This window comes from Ovis aries, chromosome 1, assembly GCF_016772045.2.
Source record: "Ovis aries strain OAR_USU_Benz2616 breed Rambouillet chromosome 1, ARS-UI_Ramb_v3.0, whole genome shotgun sequence".
Taxonomy (NCBI): domain Eukaryota; kingdom Metazoa; phylum Chordata; class Mammalia; order Artiodactyla; family Bovidae; genus Ovis; species Ovis aries.
Genome location: NC_056054.1, coordinates 253354869 through 253382589, shown reverse-complemented (window position 1 = coordinate 253382589; position 27721 = coordinate 253354869). Strand labels below are relative to the sequence as shown.

Genomic DNA, 27721 nt, shown 5'->3' with positions numbered 1-27721 from the left:
TCATTGAAATGATGAGAGTATAGGGAAATCTGTTAAAGGAACAGAAGAACTTGTGATGGAAAAATAATCTCCCCTTTTTTCCCTTTAGTTTACTTATCTGCAATATGAATGCGAAGTTACTACTGGGTGTTTTGGAAGAACCAATACAAATATGTACCATAATTAAATGAGCCTGCATTTCTTTTAAAACTTCCAAAATTTCCTTTAATTACACATAAACATATATACATAATGTTGTATCTATATCTTTCTATTCATCTACACACATACACACGTGTTATTCTGAAACTCTATCTATGTTTTGGATACTATCAATCGATACTGCCCTCAAACCAAAATACTAACACAAAAAATCCTAAAAACAAAATGCATTTAAGTTAGTGAGCTGTTAGAAATGCATTTAAATAAAATGTTTCTCTTTTCCTGAGATACAACATTTAAATATGATATATTAAGAAATCTTGTGTTTCAAAATATAGGCTAATGATTTGACAGCATTTTACACACTGTCAGTAGAATACCTCTGAAAGCTAAAAGTGCTTTTAAAATTAACCTGTATAAAAAAGAATAGCTTAAAGACAGAATTGATCAGGGGCATTCAAACTGCCTAAGTCAAGAATAACTTTTCTTTTAGGGATAATATTTTAAGGGAGTTTGTCCTAAGCATACAAAGTCATACCCAAATGGAGCTTCATTCTGTTTATACTTCTAGACTTCTAAAATAAAATGACTTGAAGATCAAGGAGTTGGAAAGCATTTAAATTTATACCAACTCTGTCTGGAATTAATCAGTGGAAGCTGAGACATTAATGCGCTTGAACTTAACCATTTTTTGTTTTGTTGTATTGCCTTGTGGACCCAGATCCCAAACTCCTCAACTGTCAGTTGTGTAATGACCCTTCTCACACTCTAGGTATATATCAACAACAAAATATATCAACATACTAAAACAGAAGAAATGTAAAATGATCAGTATATTTTTAGAAATATATTAGTAATATATTTAATATTAGAAATATATTAAATAATGCAGTATTTAATGTGTATGAATATGTAAAATTTCAACTTCACTGAAACGTTCACCTTAAATACTAACATACAAGCAAATACAGCCAGTGAAGAAGACTCCTAACTTAACAATATAGGTACAATATGGGGACTGTGATATGGATGAGAGTCCCCGGAAAAAAGACTCATTCCTGCATAAAGTGAGCATGAATGACAATTTACTGGTATTATTAAAAGAATTTTACAAATGAATAATACTACAGGAATTCAACCTGGTCTATAGGGACTTTGAAAGTATCTTCTCTTTGTTTACCAAAGTGAATACTTCATTTAGCATTCACATTTTAAAGGTTAGCTATGGAATGACAAACTTGTTCTATTGCTGTACTACTAAGAGTGTGCTATGCAAATATGTGCAGAATACAAATGGCTTGTTACCAGTTCAGTAAAGTATAAATCTGTTCTTAAATGATTTGATTTGGCCTCTTGTGCTTCTGTTAAAGTCATAACAAGAACATGCTCTGGGGAGCTGCTGATTCCAGAGGAGAGAAATTCTGAGCACATCTAATCGAAATTGCAGCTTGGAGTGAAAACACACTTGCAGCCTAGAGTCTAGCCAGCTAATCCCTATTTAGTCCACAGAGACTTCCAAGAAAAACTATAAACATATTAGTGAGAAAAACAAATGTTTCTTGTTTAAAAAAAAAAAAAGTATAAATTTGCAAGTAAGTTTTTAGAAATTTTCATAACAATCTGACAGAATAATCTTATATATATTGAGTCTATTAACAAAATGACACTAACAATGTAATGTAAAAACTAGTCTTTCGCCACAAAAAATACTTATTTAGTGCTTCCCACTCATCTGCCAATCCGGAATAAGCACTGTTCTGAGTATTAGAAGCTGAAAAGTGAATGAGATAGTATCTGTGTCCATAAATTTATTGTCTAGTGAGGAGAAGGCAAAGTAGCAATAGATAATATAAAATAAAAAATACATCAGTTAAATAAAAATAAAATATGGTTAAGAAAAATAAAGTATGGTAAAAAGGACAGAACACAACTGGACTCGTTTCATATGCAAGCAAGGTAATGTGCAAAATTCTTTGACTATGCCAAAGCCTTTGACTGTGTGGATCACAGTCAACTGTGGAAAATGCTGAAAGAGATGGGAATACCAGACCACCTGACCTGCCTCTTGAGAAACCTATATGCAGGTCAGGAAGCAACAGTTAGAACTGGACATGGAACAACAGACTGGTTCCAAATAGGAAAAGGAGTACGTCAAGGCTGTATATTGTCACCCTGCTTATTTAACATATGCAGAGTACATCATGGGAAATGCTGGGCTAGATGAAGCACAAGCTGGAATCAAGATTGTCAGGAGAAATATCAATAACCTCAGGTATGCAGATGACACCACCCTTATGGCAGAAAGTGAAGAACTAAAGAGCCTCTTGATGAAAGTGAAAAAGGAGAGCAAATAAGTTGGCTTAAAGCTCAACAGTCAGAAAACAAAGATCGGGGCATTTGGTCCCATCACTTCATGGCAAATAGATGGAGAAACCATGGAAACAGTGTCAGACTTTATATTTTTGGGCTCTAAAATCACTGCAGATAGTGACTGCAGCCATAAAATTAAAAGACACTTACTCCTTGGAAGGAAAGTTATGACCAACCTAGACAGCACATTAAAAAGCAGACACATTACTTTGCCAACAAAGGTCCATCTAGTCAAGGCTATGGTTTTCCAGTAGTCATGTATGGATGTGAGAGGTGGACTATAAAGAAAGCTGAGCGCAGAAGAATTGATGCTTTTGAACTGTGGTGTTGGAAGAGTCTTCAGAGCCTCTTGGCCTGCAAGGAGATCCAACCAGTTTATCCTAAAGGAAAGCAGTCCTGGCTATTCACTGGAAGGACTGATGTTGATGCTGAAACTCCAATACTTTGGTCAACTGTTGTGAAGAGCTGACTCAACTGAAAAGACTCTGATGCTGGGAAAGATTGAAGGCATGAGAAGAACAGGATGACAGAGGATGAGATAGCTGGATGGCATCCTCGACTCAATGGATCTGAGTTTGAGTAGACTCCGGGAGTTGGTGATGGACAGGGAGGCCTGGTGTGCTGCAGTCCATGGGGCACAAAGAGTCGGACACAACTGAGCTGAAGCTTCAACAGTACATAAAGTAAGAAATTACAGAAAAAAAGCTGGATTCAGAAAAAGCAAAGGAACCAGAGATCAAATTGCCAACCTTCACTGCATCATAGAAAAACCAAGGGAATTTCAGAAAAATATCTTCTACTTCATTGACTACACTAAAGCCTTTGACTGTGTGGATCACAACAAACTGGAAAATTCTTAAAGAGATGGGAATACCATACCACCTTACTTGGCTCCTGAGAAACCTGTATGCAGGTCAAGAAGCAACAGTTAGAACCGGACTAATTAGATTAGATTAGAATCAACAATTTTGAACTGACCAGTTCAAAACTGGTAAAGGAATACGTCAAGGCTATATATATTATCACTCTGCTTATTTAACTTGTATGCAAAGTATATCATGCAGATTGCCAGGAGAAATATCAATAACCTCAGATATGTAGATGATACCATACTAATGGCAGAAAGTGAAGAGGAACTAAAGAGCCTCTTGATGAATTTGAAGGAGAGTGAAAAAGCTGGCTTAAAACTCAACATTCAAGAAACGAGGATCATGGCATCCGGTCTCATCACTTCATGGCAAATAGATAGGGAAAAATGGAATGGAAAAATAGTGGCAGACTATTTTCTTGGGCTCCAAAATCACTGTAGACAGTGAATGCAGCCATGAAATTAAAAGACGCTTGCTCCTTGGAAGAAAAGGTATGACAAACCTAGGCAGTGTATTAAAAAGCAGACACATCACTTTTCCAACTAAGGTATGCATAGTCAAAGCTATGGTTTTTCTAGCAGTCATGTATACGGATGTGAGAGCTTAACATAAAGAAGGCTGAGTGCCAAAGAATTGATGCTTTCAAATTGTGGTGCTAGAGAAGATTCTTGAGAGACCCTTGGATAGCAAGGAGTTCAAACCAGTCAATCCTAAAGGAAATCAATCCTGAATATTCATTGGAAGGACAAATGGTGAAGCTCCAATACTCTGGCCACCTGACGTGAAGAGCCAATTCATTGGAAAAGGCCCTGATGCTGGGAAACACTGACGGCAGGAGAAGGGGGCAAAAGAGGATGAGATATGGATGACATCATCAATTCAATGAACATAAGTTTGAGCAAACTCCTGGAGACAGGAAAGGACAGGGAAGCCTAGTGTGCTACAGTTCACAGGGTCACAAAGAGTTGGACATGAATGAGCAACTGAAAACAACAACAAAAAAGGACAGAGAGCAAACAAGCTAGCTAGGCTTCTCTGAAGGGCTCATAATTAAGCATAAACTGAGGTGATGAACAAGATTTTATAACAGAATTGTGTCCCAGGGAAAAGGAATAAAAGGTCCAAAGGTTATGAGGTAAACTGTTCATAAAAAGAGCAACATATTTAGTGTGGCTGAAGCATAGAAATAAGCAAGAGAGAGACAAGGCTGAGGAGGAAATGAAAAGGCCAGGTTACAAGAGTTTTACTAGGAACTAGTTAGAACACAAGAATGAAATCTAAAGGAGATATGACTGACTCACTGGAAATTTTGGTGTGGGTGAGAAATAGCCTGATTTATTTTTTAAAATGCTGTGTGAACATTTATAGAGGAGTAAAGGTGGAAGAAGGAAGACCAAATAGAACACTGAAAAAGAGCTGCACATAGTTTGTCAAAACCTTATTAAGCTGATTCTCAAGTTTTTGGCCTTAAGCAACTCAGTAAAGCAATTCTGGCTTTGATTAGAGTGGCAGCAAGAGGTAGAGAGAAAATCAGATCCGAAATATATTTCCAAGGTAAAGCTGAAAGAATATGATAATATAGGAAATTAGAGAAACAGCAAATGCAAGGGAAATTGGAAAGTCTTGTGCTTATTAAGTATCTAAGTGGAAACAGGGCTTTCCACATGGCTCAGTGGTAAAGAACCCGCCTGCCAAGGTAGAAGGTGCAGATTCGATCCCTGGGTCAGGAAGATCATCTGGAGAAGGAAATTTCCAGATGTTATAGTAGTCTTGCATGGAAATCCCATGGACAGAGAAGCCTGGTGGGCCTCAGTCCATGGGATTGCAAAAGGAGATGGACACGACTTAGCAACTAAACAACAAGTGGAGATGGTTAACATATATACATCATCATCAAAATACTAGTTTCTAAAGCTATTAAACTGGATGTCATATTGATTCAATGAGCTACAATTTAGTCACTGGAAACAAATGAGGCATGATTTGTATGCTAAAAAGAAGTCTACCGATACACTTGTTAATGGAGGAAAAAAAGATGATTGTCAGTGTGTATATTATATTATCATTTATGCATAAAGAAGGAATGCATTATTTATTATGATATGCCAGTCTTCTAAGCTCTTTTACACACTTATTCATTTGTACCTCATAACTCTATCAAGTACTATAATTATTTCTTTCTTATATAAGAGAAATCTGAGGTACAGATTAGAGATTTGGAAATTACACAGCCAGTAGCTGGCAGAGATATAATTTGATTGCAGCCATCATGCTCCACGGTCGAAGCTTTTAACCACTATACCATACTGCCTCTCACTAAATATGCATTTATTATCATATTCATAAAATATCATTGGAAAGATATATTAGAAACAGGAAATTTTGGATGCATCCAGAGAAGCGTATTTGTTGCCTGAGAGCCACAGGTAGAAGAGTGACATTTTACCATATAACATTTATAAATCTGGAATTTTAAATCAAATGACAGCATTACTCTCCTACCATAATTATTTTCTAGTAGAAATAATAAAGACATGGAATTTGTTTTCACTTTATTCACTGAGGAGTGAATAAAGATATACAAGAATGAAAAGATCTTTAGATTGAGTCCTCAAATAATTCAGTATTTACAGCTTAGCTTTCTAAGATCCATCAAAATAGCATTTTAAGAAGGAAGAAGTAGCTATGTCTTTCAAGAGAGAGAAAGGTAACAATGGAACTGCCCAGTGATTAGGACACTAAGAAGGTAACTGCCAACCTCAACAAGAGCAAAGGCAGTGAAGAGGTAGAGATAAAAACCCTGCTTGAGTGGGTTTAAAGAGAGTAAGAGGAGAGTGAGTAGAGACAGTAAACAGAAATGATTCTTTGACATTTGCTATAAAGAAAAGGAGAAAAATAGGAATGTAGCTAAGGAGCATGTGGAAACAAGGGATGGTGGGATGGTCAGTATTAGGTATCAACTTAGCTAGGCTATCAGTTCAGTTCAGTCACTCAGTCATGTCCGACTCTTTGTGACCCCATGAACTGCAGCATGCCAGGCCTCCCTGTCCATCACCAACTCCTGGAGTCCACCCAAACCCATGTCCACTGTGATGCCATCCAACCATCTCATACTCTGTCATCCCCTTCTCCTCCTGCCCCCAATATTTCCCAGCATCAGGGTCTTTTCTAGAGTCAGCTCTTAGCATCAGGTGGCCAAAGTACTGGAGTTTCAGCTTCAGCATCAGTCCTTCCAATAGCACCCAGGAATGATCTCCTTTAGGATGGACTGGTTGGATCTCCCTGCAGTCCAAGGGACTCTCAAGAGTAGACTCTCAAGAGTATTCTCCGACACCACAATTCAAAAGCATCAACTCTTCAGTGCTCAGCTTTCTTTATAGTCCAACTCTCGCATCCATACATGACTATTGGAAAAACCATAGCCTTGACTAGATAGACCTTTGTAAAGGCAAAGTAATGTCTCTGCTTTTGAATATGCTATCTAGGTTGGTCATAACTTTCCTTCCAAGGAGTAAGCGTCTTTTAATTTCATGGCTGCAGTCACCATCTGCAGTGATTTTGGAGCCCAGAAAAATAAAGTCAGACACTGCTTTCTGGCTAGGCTATGGTATCCAGTTATTTAAACAAACAGTAATCCAGGTGTTACTGCGAAGTTATTTTGTAGATAAACTTAACATCTATAAGTAAAGGAGACTATCCTCAATAATGTGGTGGCCTCATCCAATCAGCTGAATACCTTACGGGCGAAAACAGAGGGGTTCTGGAGAAGCAATTTCTCCTTCAAGACTGTACAACTCCTGCCTTCCCTGTAGGTCTGCCCTACAGATTTTAAAATAGCCCGCTCCAAAACTGTGTGTGTCATTCACTAAAAGAAATCTTTCTGTCTTAGAATATATATATATATATATATATATATATATATATACACACACACACACATATATATATATATACACATATACACACACACACTACATAGCTTAATGGTTGTATTATGCAAATAAATAAGCAAGTAACAAAGTATATTTTCCAGTGGTTCTGTTTCTGAAGAGCCGTAACTGATACAAAGTGTTTCTAAAAGATAAGGGCTGTTACAGCATACAATATAATGATAAAGGGTGTGGGGAAATTGAAGCCTGAGAGAGAGAGAACTTCTTGAGGTAGTGAACAGGGATTAGATCCACTGCACAAGTACAAGGATTGATCTTAGGTAGATAGCACCCTCATAAGAGAAAAGGCAGAGTATATGTATACAGATACAGCTAAAACAAGCAAACTTAATCCTTGAAGGATTCTATTCTGTTCCTATAATCAGCCAAGTGTGAAGAAAAGAGGACAGCAGACATTACAGGTTTGAGGAGAAGGTATGAAATAATATTAGAAGAAAGCAATATCCATGACATAAAATACTGTAATAGGATTGCTAGGTAGAAATGAGAGAAAAATGTAAAAAGCCCAGTCATTATTTGTTTTTCTACACTCACTTTCAACTCCATTGGTGCAATTATGGAGCAGGTGATAATATGAGGTTTTCCTAAGCGATACAATAGAGGGCAAATAGGCAAGGATGTTAAGAGTCCTTCATGAGAAGGACATGATTATAATTAATCTGGGTAACAGAATTAAGCTAGGAAAGTGGAGGAAGTAAAGACATTAAGAGCACTAAACAAAGAGGATCAGGAATTAAACAGCCTAGCAGAGGAAAAATAATACTGGAGCTGGGAACATATAAAACAAAAACAGGGACAAAAGGTATCAACAAATAGGATGGCTGAAATTAAGATTATGGACACTGGCCATTTAATCATTATTCAACAATTTGCAATTATGTTTTCTTAAATATAAAAATGAAAACTAAAAATCTGCCCTTAAATTTAGTGATACCTACTACACTTTTGAAAAATATTACTGCAAACTCTAAAATGTTTGATATTGGGACAAAACTAAATTTTAAAGAGAGATAAGATTATCTTCCTGTTTTAAAAATTGAAGTATCATTGATTTACCATGTTAGTTTCTGCTGCTGCTGCTGCTGCTGCTGCTAAGTCGCTTCAGTCGTGTCCGACTCTGTGCGACCCCACAGACAGCAGGCCACCAGGCTCCACTGTCCCTGCGATTCTCCAGGCAAGGACACTGGAGTGGGTTGCCATTTCCTTCTCCATGCATGAAAGTGAAAAGTGAAAGGGAAGTCACTGAGTCGTGTCCAACTCTCAGTGACCCCATGGACTGCAGCCCACCAGGATCCTCCGTTCATGGGATTTTCCAGGCAAGAGTACTGGAGTGGGGTGCCATTGCCTTCTCTGATGTTAGTTTCTAGTGTACAGGAAAGTGATTCAGCTATGCACATACATACATATTCTTTTCCATAATATTTTATTTTTACATATAAAATCCATTATTTTACATTTTACATATAAAATATATTATGTATGTTTACATAATATATTTTATATAATGTTTACAGGATAGTAAATATAATTCTCTGTGCTATACAGTATAACCTTGTTGTCTGTTTTATATATAGTAGCTTGTATCTGCAAATCTCAAACTCCTAATTTATCCCCCACTCCCATTCCCAATCATAAATTTCTTCTGTATGTGAGTCTGTTTCTGCTTTCTAAATAAGCTCATGTGCATCACATACCATATGTCTTTCTGATCACTAGGTCTACCCATGTTGCTGTAAATGGCATTACTTCATTATTTTTTTAAGGCTGAAGAGTATTCCATTGTAATCATGTTTCTTCATTAGTTTTAAAATACTTATTTTTTAAAAAAAGGTTTACAAGCTTCCACTTTACAAAGAATATTTAATAAATCTTTTATCTCTTAAAAATCCAACCAAAATAATGAGAAAACAATTTTCATCCCCAATAAATCCAGAAAAACACTTGGAATGCCAAACCATAATATGTTAATATATGTATATGAAAAGCAGATGGATGAAGTATTCAAATCAAACTAAATGGTCAAAAAAGCTTGACAACTCTATTTAAAGAAAAAAGACAAAAACAAAGCAGTTTTACTCTGTAGAAACCAGAAGCATTAAGGAATTGGAGAAGTACTGGCTTTTACAGAAGATGGAGTGAAATAAGGTCTAAAAACAGGAGCATTTCAAAGTCTGTATAATAAGCAATTAAATCTCTACTTGAACCAAGGCAGTCATGTAATTTCTCCAACACAAACTCATCTTAGAAGTTAAAAAAGTTTATTCCCTAAAGAACATAAACAAGAGATTTGGATTCATCAGATACAGAGGAGGGATATATGTGAATTGCAGAGTGCCCTAGGTGCTCCTTCACCCTGTATAACTCCCAAATGGTAGACAGCAACCAGACCTGAGACTGAAAGATCCTTCTACAAAGGAGCTGAACTTCCCCAGGGAAAAGAATTATCAACACCAACCCTTTATGGTTCATAATGAAAACGGTAAGTGACCACAGGACCACCCGACAATGATGATCACCAAAAAGGTTAAAGTCATTGCCACTGCCTGTCAAACACAACACACACACAGGCAATCAGTTCTTTAGTGTCTCATTGTTAACAATGACTAGAGAGCCAACAGATACTTAAGGAAAGCTTCCCATGAAAGAAACTCATAAAAGAGAATTGAAAAAGAGGTCAGAATGGGGCACCAAAAAAAAACCAAAAACAAAACTTTTGAGTAATAACACTGTCAAAGAGATAAGAGAAAATGTTACATCCATGATAATGTTAAAAAACGACATGGAGAATGGAAAAGGACTCTTAGAAGATTTAAAAAGATAATGAAAATTACCTCAATAAAGTTGAAGAAATACAAGCAAAGTGAACAAAAAGTAAGGAATGAAAACTGAAAAAGAAATAACAAGAAACTTAGGACTGATTCAACAGATTAACATCCAAGTAAAATATATTCAGCGGAGAGTAATGAATGGGAAATTTGGAAACAAGATGAAAAATTCTCATGAAAATCTTCACTGATGAATTCTGTACTGGGCAAACTAAACATAAGAATATAATGTATTTCTCAGATATGTAAAATCTAAAATATATACTTTCCCAATGCTCTTTTTCTCAAGAAGCTATCAAAAGACATGCTACCCAAAAAGAAGAGGCTAAATTAAAAAAAAAAAAAGCCAAGGCAAAAGGTAGGAGATCCAACAGAAGACAAAGGATCCAAATAATGGCAAAAAAGCTACAGTAGTTAAAGGACATCTAGATTTTAGAAGATGAGGCTGCTATATTAAACGTAATTATAAAAATTTAAAGCACAGAAAACGCATTCCACAAAATTGATAATATCCTATTATTTGTTTAAAAATAAAAAATTCTTATATGTATATGAGGAAAAAACTAGAAACACCAACATGTCATGGCAAAATTAAGAAGTGGTATGATTATGGCTGATTTTTACTTTTGTAGTTTTCTCCTTTTCTGAATTTGTTAAGTTGTATGTGTAATTTTATATCTACAGAAAATGTTTACATGTGTAATATGAAAGCACTCATGGAAAATCTAGATTTTCTCAGTTTCTCTGCCTGCTTTAGAGTCAAACCAAGCAAGCTTTGTCATTATATCATAATTATAACATCAGACACTGAATGACTTGTATACAGAAAACATTTAACACAAATTATTTCATTTAAGCCTCACAACACTCCTAATAAAATGGGACTATTTATATTAATACTATACAGATGAGGACAGTAAGGCACCAAAGTTAAATAACTTGCCCAAAGTCACTAAGTTGATATAGAAAGGACATGCTTATAAAATGATTTTAAAAATCGTAACTTCCTAGCTCCCCAAAGAAAACTAATTTTCATACCTGGTGATAGAAAATAAGAGATAATTCTAAGAAAATGATACTTCTTCATTACTCTAATTATCTATATTTTGATTTGAAAGAGAAAATTACATTTAAAAAGTTTACTATATTTTATGTATACAGTTACATGGCACTTGTATTATTTGGTCAATTATTGGGCACTAATCCTAGAATACCAGAAGTCTACCATATAGAAATTCATATACAATTTGGTTAAGAGTCATAAAATAGCTACTGAACTTAATAAACAGAATTTGGCACTGAAGAGCCAAAAGACAAATAAAATTAAAGTGCATACTGTTAGTTTTCCTAATAATAGTTTTTGAAAGATCTGTGTATTTACATGTTTGTTTCTGATTTCCCCATCTATAATGTCTTCTATTACTAAAATAGTAGGTGTTCAATAAATTCTGAGGGAAAAAGACATGAATGAAGGGAAATGCTGCAAATCCTACTGGCATTTTTTGTAGTTACAGAATAATAGCACTAGTTTACTAAATGTCAGGTATCATTCATGCTTTCCTAATTTCTTTTAATGAGATAGTTATCAACTTCCCATTTTGCATATGAAGAAAGTGAGGCCAAATAAATTATGGACTTGTCAAAATTACCCAATTAGTAAAACGCAGAAAAGGATATGTATTCAGACAATCTCGTTCAAAACCCATTCTATGAACCCTATATTATATGGTTTCAGCAACTGAAAGCCAAAGAAAAGATCAATTTACTGAGATAAAATTATTTTTGTCTATGACAGGAGAACAAAGAAATTTCATATAGCTTGTCTTGCCTCAGTAAAAGTCCAGAGATGCTGACTTGGTAAAAAGTGCTAATCAATAACAAATCATACATCAATATAAAAATCAATCATATACCAACATAATGATGTTAAACAATGAGATATAAAAGAAATGTTTACTTCTCCAAGAGTCTGAGAGGCATCCATTATTGTTAAATAATGATAACCTTCCAGCATAATGAGGGCACCTATCATATGATGATTTTAACCATATTTTCTAATTTTTTCATAATTCATTTTAGAAAAAATAGAACAGAACCAATCATCATGTTGCTATTAATAAAATTCTGTACGGTTAATCCTTCTTTGTTCAAATTAGCATTTTTACCTTAGAAGCGACACAGTCATTATTAATCTATTTCTAATGTAGAAAATTATGTAGGTGAGAGAAAAGCAAAAAATAAAAAAGGTAAGCCAACATTACTCATCTTGCCATCTAACAAAATTTTAAAGTCAATTTCTAAAGTACTGTCAGAGATTATAACAGCAATGACTGAGTATAATATAAATCTGAAAAATAGATCCTTTGAGAGTAGAATTATCTTTATAATACCAAAGAACAAAGTGGTAAAACAAAGGGAATCCTACTTAATTTTTGACCTGGAGGAGAAAAACATTTTTTCATGAAAATTTCATGAAATTGGAGAAAGAAAATATGGCCAATCTCAGATTGTAAATCCACTAAAATATTACTTATATATATTAATTCCACAAACTATGTTCTAATATGTCTTAACTATTTAGCTATCTATTTATCTATGTACCTTGACAACAAAGGCACGTAACTATGAAGATTGTTAATGAAAAGTTTACTACAAAGTAAGCTTCTTTATTGAAGATAAATCAGAAAAACAAGAGAGTATGCTTTACAAGTACAATTAAAAGAATAGAAAAAAATAAGGAAAATATAATATAAAATCTGTTATTTTTTACAGTTATGTTAACAGTCTGTTTCAATTTAATGGTTAACAGTTATGTTAACAGTCTGTTTCAATTTAATGGTAAAAAGAATTCCAAAAATAAAAGGCAAAGTTCAGTTTATCACTAATGGAAAATGAAACTACTTCTACCTGGAGAATAGACAAACCTGAAAAACTACAAAATGATGAAAAATTTTAATAAAAATGTGGCAAAATATACAATTAAATGCAATGCATAAACACTAACAAATTGGGACACACTATTAATTAACAACAAGAAAACGGGATATTGGTAAACAGATTAAAAGTACTACTGATAAGATCACTCTGATGACTTATGAAGCTCTAAAACTTATCTTGTCTGTACCCTAGAAAACAACTAACCTGATTGTCTCTCTTCTCAGCTAAGATATAAGCAATGTCAAGGAGCATTTTATTCCAAAGCCGATAATCATATCTGGCCATAACTGCCTTGTAACTGTCCATGCACATAGTCTTTGAAGCAGAGGATTAAATGTTCCTGCCCATTTTATCTAGTCCCCAAGACTCGTCCTGCAAAGTGAATAAAAATGATTATCTTTAAATCTATCCCTCATACACATACCATAAAAGAAAAAAAAAGGGGGTGGGGGAGGAGAACCAGAGAAGAGATTAAAGATGAAAAGAAAATAATCCTTGAAAAGATGGAAATTATCATCCAGCCTGGAATTAAATTCTCAGCAAGATTTCCACACTTTGTTGAAGGGTAGGACTGGTATCTCACTTTTTATGAAACTGAACTTTGGAAGACATGTTCATTAATGTACACAGAGAAATTACCATAGTATTCTGAAGTAAATTTGAGAATAACTTGAAAAATAGGTTAGCTTTTGAAAAATAAGGATAAACTTAACATTAATCTCCTATTTTTCTTGGTACAATGCATCTGAAAAATAGCTAAATAAAAGGGAATTGCTGTACACAGACAGAAGAATGACAGATTGAAAAGTAAATAGAAAATATAAAGAAAAGAAAAAAGTACATATAAAGGGCAGAAAATAATAAAAGTCATGAAATTAGAAAAAATATATAGTATCAGGGAACTTTTAAGTAATAAGTAGTATATTTATAGTACCTTGTCAAAAAAGCTACAACTTGGTACAAAGTCTCCCAAAACACAGAATAAAATGTACTTGATGTTTGTTCCATACAGAAAATTTTTTCAACAATAAACTGTGATTTTACCTTTATAAAAAAGATAAAATTAAGTAAAAGATCTGCCTCTTTACCAAATAAATAGGAAAGGGACACTCTTAAATCTCATTTTTGTCATGGTACTGTGTGTAAGTTGAATATAGTCAGATATTGCTACTAAAAGGGATGTAATTTGGGAATATTTAAATATATGTTTATGCAAACACAGTTTCTTTATAAACATGCACATATATATAAGAGAAAAAGAATAGTCATTTAGTCATTGTAGGTAAACACAGTTTAAATCGTTGAAAAATTCAGAACAGCTAAATTAACAAAATTATCTTGTTAGAGGAAAACAAGGGGAAAATGAATATACTTGACTCAGAAGTTACATAGATAATTCTAAAACAGAAGCAAAAGGGAAAATGAGAATCTATCAGTTCCTCAGGACTTAGTCTACCTACTTCAACTGATTTTAGAAACACTACATTTAAGTTATTATACCACTAGGAATAGAAAGAATCCTACTAGGTCACAATTACCTATTACAATTAGATGGAACTCTTTAAAAAATATATATATATATAAACAAATATTTACATATTTATGTATAGTAACAATGAAACCATGTAATTAAGTAGGAAAAAACCTGTGAATTTGGAATTTCAACTATTATTTGGTTTTATCAAAGAATATGGCCTGCTGGACCCCTACAACTTATTTGGTTATAAAATAAAAATGCAAGAAAATAACTATACATTCAGAAAGAGATTTGGTAACGTTCATCAGAAAATTTCAATTTTCATTCTCAAGACTAACAAATGTCAGTTATTAAAATAAGCACACATTTTACTTCAACAGAGAATACAAACCATTCATGCAAATTTTGGAGAAAAATTGTGTTTTTCAAGAGCAAAGTAATTAATTTAAATTAATATTTAATCTAAATAAAGCTTAACTGGAATGGAATATATTTAACAAAACTAAATGAAAAGGAAATAAAGCGTTAGTTACTTACCAGCAAGAGTACTTGTATGCCTAAAAGCTCTGACCTGGGAGTCTGACAAACCAGTCAAAAGCGAGATTACTGTGTCCATCATATACTCATCATAAATTATGCTATATTGACACTGTCGAATCAGGACTCCAATAAATTCACAAAAGTTTGAACGAAATTTTTTCCACTGAGGTCCAGGCATGGTAAGGGGATAATCACCACTGTCCTAAAAGGGATAAAAAGAAAAAATAACATATTAAATATAATATATGATATCCAGTTTGATTTCTTTTTTCCTCCTACTGGAAAAGGAACACTTTTTCTCAAAGTATATGTGGACAGATATCAAGAGGTACATGATGGCTTTCTCCTTTTTGCTTGTTTTGATCTGCCCCAAATGAATAATTGTTAGTAAGTTCAAAATTGTTATTCGGAAAAGGCCCTGGAAACCCACTCCAGTACTCTTGCCTGGAAAATGCTATGGACAAAGGAACCTGGTAGGCTGCAGTCCGTGGGGTCACAACCGGTATTTAATTCATTATTCTAAGCCATTCATTCAAAATAATAGTTTAAGTTTTGTTGTACTTGGGAACTAGTTGAGGTAATTTAAAGTAAAGAAGAAAAAAAAAAGTTTAACTAGAAAGGATTATTTGCTACTGAATTCAGATCAAACTAATCATGATATGTGTAACAGCACCTTTCAATTATATTAAATAAGACACTTTAAAGAGTTAAGCATTTCAAAAGTATAACTAACTTCCCACATATGAAATTTCAACCCTACTTCTTCTAACTCTGCTATGAACTTTCATTTAACTCTATAGTTTATGCACTGAATTTATTAACTTTTCCAAGAAAAAGCCGGTTACCATGGGCTCTTGGTATCACCAGATTGTGTCATCTTATTTAAAATACAAAACTGACAGCTGAATCCAGCAGAGGTTTCTCACTCTAGCCTAAAACATTTTGGTGGAGAAATGGAAATTCACAAGGCAGAGAGTGAGAAATTCTGTGAACTTCGTTATCAGACTATTCTCAATTTGTGGCTATTTGTTTTTTACAGGCCAAAATGCGGCTAGGAAATTTGGACACAAATGAGGTCTTGAGCTCTGTTGGTGTCCCATGAAAGAGTACTTTGATAATTACAACAACAAAGAATCTCAAAGAATCTCAACAGCCTTGAACAGAAAGAAGGGGAAAGCTTGGCACTTAAGTTAAATACCCCGCAAAGAGAGTTTATTTTGGTATTACATGAGTACTACATGGGATACTAAGCTCGATCAGTTCAGTTCAGGTCAGTCGCTCAGTTGTGTCGACTCTGTGATCCTATGGACTGCAGCACAACAGCCTCCCTGTCCATCACCAACTTCTGGAGTTTACTCAAACTCATGTCCGTTGAGTCGGTGATGCCATTCAACCATCTCATCCTCTATCATTCCCTTCTTCTCCCACCTTCAGTCTTGTCCAGTATCAGGGTCTTTTCAAATGAGTCAGCTCTTCACATCAGGTGGCCAAAGTACTGGAGTTTCAGCTTCAACATCAGTCCTTGCAATGAACACTCAGGACTCATCTTCTTTAAGATGGACTGGTTGGGTCTCCTTGGAGTCCATGGGACTCTCAAGAGTCCTCTCTAACACCAGAGTTCAAAAGCATCAATTTTTCCATGCTAAGTTTTTTTTTACATTCCAACTTACACTTCCATACATGACTACTGGCAAAACCATAGCCTTCACTAGACAGACCTTTGTTGACAAAGAAATGTCTTTCCTTTTTAATATGCTGCCTAGGCTGGTCGTAACTTTCCTACCAAGGAGTAAGCATCTTTTAATTTCATGGCTGCAGCCACCATCTGCAGTGATTTTGGAGCCCCTGCCGCCACCCAAATAAAGTCTGCCACTGTTTCTCTATCTATTTCTCATGAAGGAATAGGACCAGATGTCATGATCTAAGTTTTCTGAATGTTGAGCTTTAAGCAAACTTTTTCACTCTCCTCTTTCACTTTCATCAGGAGGCTTGTCAGTGCAGAATGACAAGGAATTCACACTCACTCAAAATCTCTTTTTATCAGCTGACCATAGGTTTCAACCAGGTAATAAAAGCCTGAGACAACAGAAAAGACAGAACCTATTTTGATGCAGGCCAGAGAGGATGATCCTCAATTGCTATGGGCAAGGTAAGACGTACAGCTCACTTCTCTAGACCTTTCTCCCAAAAAAGCCAGAAACCTTAATCTTGTGGGGGAGGGCCAGAGATTCACCATCATGGCACAGCAAAAACCCACTACAGCTAGGAGAAGAGTAGAAAAAAAGAATCCTATAGTACCTATAAAGATGAGAAAAATAAGTTCTAAAGAACCTGTCCCAGATCACACAGCTACAAGTCTCCTCTGGTTCTGGGTTTGTAAATCCACATATTCTCTATTCTACAATGGAGCGTCATCTGGTTTACTCCAGTAGCTTTGGAGGACAGAAAGGCTGTCTAGTGAATACTCTTCCAAAGGAGAAAAACTCTGTTTTTGCTGCCAAATGAGAGACAAAAAATGAAAATGCCTATTTTGGAAGTTCTGGGAACACTGATGGGTGTGGGTAGGTAAGGGTGTGAAGCTTCAGAGACAAGAGTCAACAATGAGAACTAGAAGATTGTAAGCTTCTAACTGGGATTATATTAAGAATCTTAAAAGGTAAAAGGTGCACTGCAAGGCAGAACTCATGCAGTTAGCAGAGGTGGAAGGCTAACTGCCTAATTCCTAAGACTTTGGTATTTGAGAACGCAATGTGGTCACAAATTAAAATATTTAAAGAGATAAAACAGTTTCTAAGAATAATTTGATTTTTTACCCAGCTGATGGACAATGTTATAAAAAAGTTCACCTATTTGGTAAAACCTAGCTTTTGGTTACCTAATTTCAATAGACTTTGCCTGAGGCTATGTACCACTATTGCTTAAAACAATGATCTGCAAACAACTATTTGGAGAAACTATCCATCCACCCACTCATTTATCTTTTCATACCATTTATTAAGCAACAAATAGCTCTGGCACTGTACCAGGTCCTCAGGCATACAACCAGAACAAGGATACTCTTCTAAGAATTTCTACTCTCTATTTTTTTTTTTTACACTTTTATTGAGATATAATTGATATATGACTCTGTGTAAGTTTAAGTTATACAACATGTTGATTTAATACACATATATTGCAAAGCTTATCACCACTCAATTAGGTAACACCTCCATCCCATTACTTTTTATATGTGTGACATAAGATTTAAGATCTTCTCTCTTAGCAAGTTTTAAGTATGCAACACGTACTATTGCCGTACATTAAATCATTAGAACTTATTCATCTTGTAAGTGGAAATTTAAACTCTTTTATCAACTTCTCCCCATTTCTCCAATCCCCTAAATAAACTAATTGATAAGATGAACACATTAAACTGTAAAAGAATTAAATACAATAATAGGAATGTGACAAGGGTATTTAGTACTAGGAAAAAATGTCAATTCTCTGCAGAAGCAACTGGATAGGGAAAACAGGGTCAACACCTTTCCTAGGTAATCACAATAGCAAAGGCCTATAAACAAAAGTACAACAATGGGAGGAGAGAACTGCTTTAACTTTGGAATCTAAATTGGATTCTATAACCAAGAAGAAAGATGGGGTTGGATCAAAGAAAGGTAAGGAAGCCAAACTTTACTTTGGAGAAAACAGGTGGTCACTGAATTAAAAAGCAGAGACATTACTTTGCCAACAAAGGTCCATGTGGTAAAAGCTATAGTTTTTCCAGTAGTCATGTATGGATGTGAAAGTTAGATTATGACTCTCTAACTGTGAGAGTTAGAAAGCTGAGCGCGGAAGAACTGATGCTTTTGAACTGTGGTGTTGGAGAAGACTCTTGAGAGTCCCTTGGACTCCAAGGAGATCCAACCAGTCCAGCCTAAAGGAAATCAGTCCTGAATATTCACTGGAAGGACTGATGCTGAGGCTGAAACTCTAATGCTTTAGCCACCTGATGCGAAGAGCTGATTCATTTGAAAAGACCCTGATGCTGGGAAAGACTGAAGGCAGGAGGAGAAGGGGACATCAGAGGTTGAGATGATTGGATGGCATCACCAACTCAATGGACATGAGTAAACTCCGGGAGTTGGTGATGGACAGGGAGGATTGGCGTGCTGTAGTCCACGGGGTCGCAAAGAGTCGGACACGACTGAGCAACTGAACTGAACTGAAGGATGTTCATCAACAGCTATGAGCTTTAAAAATTTATTTTTGGTTCCAATGTGAAAAATAGAGGAAAAGGTGAAGGAAATAGAGCAAAGGTGACTCTCCACTGCAGTCAATCCAAAACCAAAAGTGTGAGGGGAGAGACCATTTAATATACTAACAATAATGACAGACAAAATGGGAGGGATGTGATGAATATTTGAAAATTGAAGAAATAAAATCTACTGAAGTGAATAATGGACAAAAATGACTTTCTGTTTCTGGGTGGAACCTGTTTCCTCACAACAGGAAACAAATAATTCTTTACTCCCTGACTCCTGCAGAAGGCATAACACTTTTAAGAATGCCTAATTAGTATACCCCCTAAGAAGAGACTGCTGCTACTGCTAAGTCGTTTCAGTCGTGTCTGACTTTGTGCAACCCCAGAGAAGGCAGCACACCAGGCTCCTTCATCCATGGGATTTGCCAGGCAAGAGTACTGGAGTGGGTTGCCATTGCCTTCTCCGTAAGAAGAGAATGACACCCTCTAGTTCGTAAATGATTGATAGAGAATATTCTATTTTTAGACAGCATACCACACTGCTATCTACAGTCAAAATACATACAAAATTTCTGGAACACGCTGTCAATGGATGCTAAAACCATTAAGAGGCAAGTTGACATAAGCAAAATGTTAATAAAGTGCCAAATAATTTGAGACTTAAAAAGGGAAAAGCAGTTTCACAAAAAGATTCAAGAGTTATTACCTTAAATTAAACAAGTGCTTAATTAGAATAATAAGTGGGCAACCTGACATTATGAGCTACCTACTGTGACCAAATATGAAGTATACAGCATCACTGATGAAATTATCTTTCCGAGGAATGTAAATATAATTTAACAAAGTCACTAGACCTAACTTTCAGTTACAAAAGAGAGGCCATATTTTAGGAGGCTATACTATAGGAATAAATTAAATGATACCATGGAGGGAAAACAATTAAATAAAAATATGAGGTATTGTTTTAGATGACAACTAGGTTGTCATCTAAAAGTTAATGTGATGCAAATAACAAAAAATATGGAAAAACTATTTCATATTTAAAAAGTCCTCAGAACACAACAATCAAGTGCAGTATGTAAATCAGTGTGCTTTACTTCACTGTTGTCTAATATCCTAGTTATGCTTCTATCAAGGGGCCATTAGCCCTTATTGATTTCTCTTCCCCCAGATATATGCCTGCATGCTCCATCACCTTCTTCAAGTCTTTATTTAAGGTTACATACTTAACATGGTTTTTCTGACCATCGTATTTAAAATAATCCTTCCTTTTCAAATTTCTTTGGTCTTCTCTGATTTATTATTCTGCATAGCATTTATTATCATTGGCCATACTCTTTTGGCTAATATATAGCCATTCATTAGCTTTTCCCCTGAATAAAATGAAAATTCCTATGAAGACTGGGATTTTGGTTTATTCAGTGCTATATCTTCCATTTTTGGCATGGTTAACAGACAGTCAAATATTTCTTGGTAGAACAAATGAATTACCTCAAAACTGATACTGTCAAAATGGGCCCAGAATAATGATTCAGTTCAGTTCAGTAACTCAGTCCTGTCTGACTCTTTGCGACTCCATGAATCGCAGCACACCAGGCCTCCCTGTCCATCACCAACTCCTGGAGTTCACCCAAACTCATGTCCATTGAGTCAGTGATGCCGTCCAGCCATCTCACTGTCTGTCGTCCCCTTCTCCTCCGGCCCCCAATTCCTCCCAGCATCAGCGTCTTTTCCAATGAGTCAGCTCTTCGCATAAGGTGGCCAATTATTGGAGTTTCAGCTTCAGCATCAGTCCTTCCAAAGAATACCCAGGACTGATCTCCTTTAGGATGGACTGGTTGGATCTCCTTGCAGTCCAAGGGACTCTCAAGCGTCTTCTCCAACACCACAGTTCAAAAGCATCAATTCTTCAGTGCTCAGCTTTCTTCACAGTCCAACTTTCACATTTATAAACGTATCTAAATGATCCTATCAATATTTTTCTTAATTATAAACTTTGCTAACTTTTGTTTCTTTAGGCACAGACAGAAATGAGGAAAATATATAAAGTCAAAGCAGCAATGGGACTACCAATGTCACTCCTTTTAAATATGTCCTGCTCCACACTGATATCAGCTATTTAAGTGAAGTGCTACCAAACGTCTGGCCTCTACTCCTATCCATGCATCCTCACAAACATTTCATGAGGAGTGGTAAATGATTAATGGGTTTGTAAGAAAAAAAATGCTTATTGACCTCAAGACATTGATTACCTCTGATGAGAAGCATTTTAGTAGGTATTAATAGTTCAGTTCTTAAGCTGAAGTTGGGAGATTTACATATCTTACACATTAAGTACATTTTTTGGTATGTATTGAGTGACATATAATTTCTTTAGGTGGATGCATTAAAAAGTGTTTGAAACTATCCACATCAACATCTTTGTGTTCCTAAAATCAATAGAAGAAATCCAAAATTCTGGGGTATCATTATCTAAATTATTACAATGTCACAGTCTGTGTTTAACATCTGTCACTTCACATATCACAGTGATCAGTAGAGTTCTGCATTTTAATTTTCCCTCACAGTGTCAAAATGCATAACAACTGTGTGTCATGGGAACAAAGAAAAGGATATACTTCTTATCTTTGGAAAGATCAGTAGAAAACGTATTTATAAAACAAAACTGAGTATTTTACATTTTATCATTAATATTATTAAATATATCTTTTGAACTTTTGTTTTTAAATTATACTGTACATTTAAAAACAAGAAAAATAACTATAAAGGTTATTTACAGGAGAGATTTTGTGGGTGTCTGCCATGATGCACAAAAGAGAAATTGCTCTTTACTATCAGACCAGATGAGATGGCTGGATGGCATCACTGACTCGATGGATGTGAGTCTGAGTGAACTCCGGGAGTTGGTGATGGACAGGGAGGCCTGGCGTGTTGCGATTCATGGGGTCGCAAAGGGTCGGACACAACTGAGCGACTGAACTGAACTGAATCAGACCTCTGCTAATTAAGCTGAAACTAACTCTTTCAATTTTGGCAAACCCTCAGACTTCCAAAGTATCAGTAAATTCATATGCCCATAGAAATATATGTACACTAATTAAGAAACAATATAAAAATGTATTTGGAAAGAACAATTTTACAAGTCAATCCAACAAAAATGTTATTATAATCTTACTCATCTCTGTGTCTGGAGAGGCAATGGCAACCCACTCCAGTACTCTTGCCTGGAAAATCCCATGGATGGAGGAGCCTGGTAGGCTATAGTCCATGGGGTCACTAGGAGTCGGACACAACTGAGCGACTTCACTTTCACTTTTCACTTCCATTCATTGGAGAAGGAAATGGCAACCCACGCCAGTGTTCTTGCCTGGAGAATCCCAGGGACAGGGGAGCCTGGTGGGCATCAGTCTATGGGGTCACACAGCGTCAGACATGACTAAAGCGATTTAGCAGCAGCAGCGGCAGCATCATCTCTGTATCTCTAGCATTGATCTAGGACACTGTCTCATGTGCTTAGGAGGACAACAATGTTTTGGACATGACTTATTTATTAGTACTAAATACAATCTCCTTAGTCTAATCTACAAGGCTATTTTCACTTTTTCCAGGTTTGTATCTCACTGTCTCCTCCTCTACAAGTTAAACACCATCTTCTCTATAAGCTCCTTCCAGATTTTATGACTGAACTTTTATTTATCATTGGAAATCTAATTTTAATAGTTGAATAATCATTATCTGATGTATGAAGCATGCACACCTCAGATAATGATCTCATCCTGTGGGTTCTCATGGGTCTTATATTTTTTAACTATTGAAGTTGTCAGTGTACTACTGCTATTAGTTTACAAAGTTATTTTATCATTTAGAATATAAATTCACTGTCTAGAGCTATAACCTTGTTGATCTCTATAGTTCCTATGCAAAAGTTGGACATGCATTAAGTGTTATTACTGAAGAAATACAAAACTACATTAATACCATAGAAATAAGTTTGAAAGATCAAACAGTTCATTTAACACTTGTCAAAATAAAAAGTTACCCCTAAAATAAATGTGCATCATTTATGTCACATTTATGTCACACATCAATTACATCATGATTTTGTAGGTATATTTTAAAACTGAAGGATATAATGCTTGAAATTACCACAAAGGAATAACCTCAATATACAGCTGATTATGATTAACGCAGACAGGGAGTTAATCCAGTTCCCAGCAATACAAGTATTACTGTTGAGTCATACTTTGGTTTATGATTATCTCATTTAAGCATTTCTCATAATAAGTGTCTCAGAAAACTCGATCTACATTAAAGATTTATTTTGTGTGTGTGTGTTTTTTTTAATTTTAAAATCTTTAATTCTTACATGCGTTCAGATTTAATATTAATCAATAGAATGTAATTGATCCTTTAAGAAATACTAGCTAAATTCCACAACTTATTCAGTTAGTCCTAAGACACATGTAATAAAACCCACCAGAAAGTTATAATATGACTAAAGGTGTAACTATTACTTGTACCCATCTCCAGCTATTTCAGATTATACACTTAGAGTTACATATTAGGCAGGATACAGTAGTGGGTACCAATATGAACTTAGGAGCTAAATGATCTGGGTTCAGTTCCTGGCTTTGCCATTCACTAGTTTTGTGACCTCAGAGAAGCTTCTCTACCCTTTTGGCCTCAATATTATTATCTGTGAAAAGGAGATACAGAAAACCTGCCTCATGAAAATGTGAAGAATTACATTTTTATGAAAAGTACTTACAATGGTGCATGGTACAGAATAGGTACAGTACCTGTATTTGCTACTATTATTTTTCAACATGTTTCATCATGCCTTTAATAATTATACCTCAAGGTTCATAGGTATAACATTATTTCCAGTCTGGAACCTTTCCACATTACAAATTGGGTACAAATTCTTGAGTCTGTATTACTTTCCTACACGGTTATTCCTTTGTTTTGGCATTTCTCATTTCCAACTTTGCTTCCTTTCTTTAATATTCTGTTTACCTTCCTCAACTTGGAGTAGTCTCCAAAGTAATACAGACAACACAAACTGAACAATGCATTGCAACAAAATATAACTTTATTTTTATCTAAAAATAAATAATTTACTATAAATATTTAAGATAACGAATAAGATTGGTATGTCCTCACTAGGTCCATATTCCAGATTGTTCTGTGTCACAGATAGTATTTGAGATATCCTATTTGAGGTATTTAGAAGAACAAAAATAGTTCAGTGCTCTAAAGGATTGACACAAGAAATGGAACTCTTCTTAGGTTGTTCATAAGTTACTTATCATTGCAATGGATTTATGATTTATACTATGTTTAACTCTTCACAAAATGGAAATGCAAATATTTCTGGAGAAAACAGACACAAAAACAAAAATCTATAATCACAAGTGAACAAAACGCAACATGGAGGCACTGACACTTCCTGCACAAGCTCTCCTTTAGACCACTATGAAACTTAAAGCCATGATGACAAGCTAACGATATCCATCATTAGAAACTCACCAGCAATTATCCTTTAGTTAAAAATAAATTAAAAACAAAGAAAAACTGACCTAGTAGTACAAGTATTTAATTCTATAAATAAATATATGCTTTAACAAACACTAACAATAAATACAGTGTACTGACATAAGGATAAAAGGAAACAACTTCCTATTTTTATTTATTAGGTGTTTAGGAAATTAACTTAGTTCAAAATTAAGAAAGTCTGCAACAATTAACAGGCAGCTACCTTTTAAGCAACTTCCTTACAAGAACAGAACAATACAGCCTTCTGAGAAGTGTGGGGAAGACATGGGCAGAATAATTTCACATATAAAATTAGCCTTTTCATAAGTTTTTATTACTAGAAATTTAGAAATGTTTCACTGATAGAAGATACAATCAAAAATATTTAGAGACTTTAAATTCAGGTTTCCTCTATCATGTTTTGGCATCTCTTCACATTTTCTCAGTTTGTACTATTTAAACATTTTTACATTTCATAATATCTTTAATCATTTAATAACTGCTCAAAAGGATAAGCAAAAAGTACTATACTTAAGTTTAAATCAACAAATTCACATAAGCACATATGATTAGAAATGAGAAGAAAAAAAAATCTAGAAGGTAAGTCATAATCACTATAAAGAGCACAATAAACAACATTTAGAATTATGAGCAGAGCAATACAAAATAACACACATACGAATGAAAGGTACTAAGTGAACACAGTTGACCCGTGCACAACACGGGTTTGAACTATGCAAATCCACACAAAGTTTTTCAAATTTAAATAAATTGGGAAATTTTTTTTATAGATTTGCAAAAACTTGAAAATTAACTGGCAAACCACACAGCTTGTCAACCGAAAAACTAAGAAAAATAGAAACATCATAAATGCTTAAAATAATGATATCAATTATTTTATCACTACCATAAAATATACATAAATCTACTATAAAAAGTTAAAATATATCAAAACTTACCCACACAAACACTTACAGACTGTCACATGGCGCCATTTGCAGTTGGGAGAAATGTAAACAAATGTAAAGATGCAATATTAAAACATAACTGCATAAAATTATAGAACATACTGTATTACTGTCATAATTTTGTAACTACTTCCTGTTGCTATTTTAGTGAGTACTGGCTTAATATGCTGTGTGACACTAATCATCTCCATGTGAGCACTTTGTTTCTTTAGTAAACTGCATAATTACAGTAAAATGGAATCTCTTGCTCCTCTTTCATATTTAACATCATATTTAGTACAATGCCATGAGAAACCTTCAATAATACCATGAGACCCACAGGAAGTGCTACTAGTGATGCTGGAAGTGCTCCTCTGAAGCAGAGAAAAGATGCTTGATATGTACGAAAGACTGAGGTCTGCAGCTCTGGCTGCCCACCATTTCAAAATAAATGAAATCCAGCATAAAGACCATTTAAGAAGAAAAGGAAATTCATGAAATGATCACTGTAGCTATTCCAGCAGGCATAAAAACCTTGCACTTTTCATGATATCTTTTTATTTCATTTCGAATGCAGCTCTTATATTGGTATAGGACTGCTTCAAGAAAGGCATATCTATGACTTCTAATATAAGTGGAGAAAATGTAGTCATTATATGAAAACATAAAGCAAAAGAAAGGTGAAACATATAAAGCTGGAGAATTTAAAGCCTGAAAAGGATTGATAATTTTAGAAAAAGTGTTTAACAAACATAAAGATAACCGGCAAAGAAAATTGTGCTGACCAAGAGGCAGCACACAAATTTAAAGTCTTCATTAAGACAATCACTAAGGAGAAAGGACAACTGCCTAAAATAAATTTTTTAACTTTTATTGAAATACAGTTGATTTACAATGTTGTATTTGTTTCAAGTGGACATCAAAGTTATTTAGGTGTGTACATATGTATCTGTATGTATGTATATAAATATTTCTTTTTTTACATTTTTTTACATTCTCTTCCATTATATGTTATTACAGGATACTGAGTCTAGTTTCCCGTGCTATAACTCTTAGGTACTTGCTGCTTATATATTTTATATATAGTAATGTGTGTATTTTGGAACCAAACCCCTTGTGCCTTTTAGTAAACCAAAAATTTGTTTTCTTTGTCTGTAAGTGCATTTGTTTTCTATATAAGTTCATTTGTATCACTTTTCTTAAATTTCACTTATAAATGATGTATGATTGTCTTTCTGACTTACGCCACTTAGTATGATAATCTCCTAGATCCAACCACATTGCTGTGAGATTTCATTCTTATTTTTAATGGCTAAGTAATGTTTCACTGCAAACACACACACACACACACACAGCACTCTTCTTTATACATTCATCTGTCAATGGACACTTACAGAGCTTCCATGTCTTGACTGTTATAAATAGCGCTGCTCTGCACATTGTGGTGTATGTATCTTTTTCAACGATGCTTTTTCTTCAGGATATGTTTTTTATTCACAAGCCCAGGAGTGGGACTGCAGGATCATATGGTAGCTCTATTTTTACTATTTTAAGGAACCTCCATAATGTTCTCCAAAGTGGCTGTCCCCATATATATTACTACCAACAATGTAGGAGGGTTCTCTTTTCTCCATACTTCTCCAGTATTTATTATTTATAGACTTCATGATGTAGGTCATTCTGAATGGTACGAGGTGGTATCTTATTATAGTCTTCATCTGCATTTCTCTAATAACTAGTAATGCTGAACATCTTTTTGTGTGCCTGTTGGCAATCTGTATGCTTCTCTATCTCTTCTGCCCATTTATTTGCTTGCTTTTTTGACGTTGAGTTGCATAAGCTCTTTGTATTATTTCAGCGATTACTCCCATTTCAGTTGCATCATTTGCA

The 27721-nt window shown here is 34.8% G+C and overlaps 1 protein-coding gene across 3 annotated transcripts in view; it reads right to left on the bottom strand.

The window, feature by feature from the left end:
* STAG1 (STAG1 cohesin complex component) overlaps positions 1 to 27721 on the bottom strand; it is a 469514-nt gene that overhangs the window by 164776 nt on the left and 277017 nt on the right. For 2 of the 3 annotated variants that reach the window (XM_060395498.1, XM_012102945.4), the window contains exon 7: positions 15107 to 15311. In XM_060395498.1, the coding sequence (XP_060251481.1) occupies positions 15107 to 15311 (205 nt within the window). Of the gene's footprint in view, positions 1 to 13296; positions 13420 to 15106; positions 15312 to 27721 lie in introns of those variants that run through there. The other variant, XM_060395501.1, reaches the window with a different exon arrangement.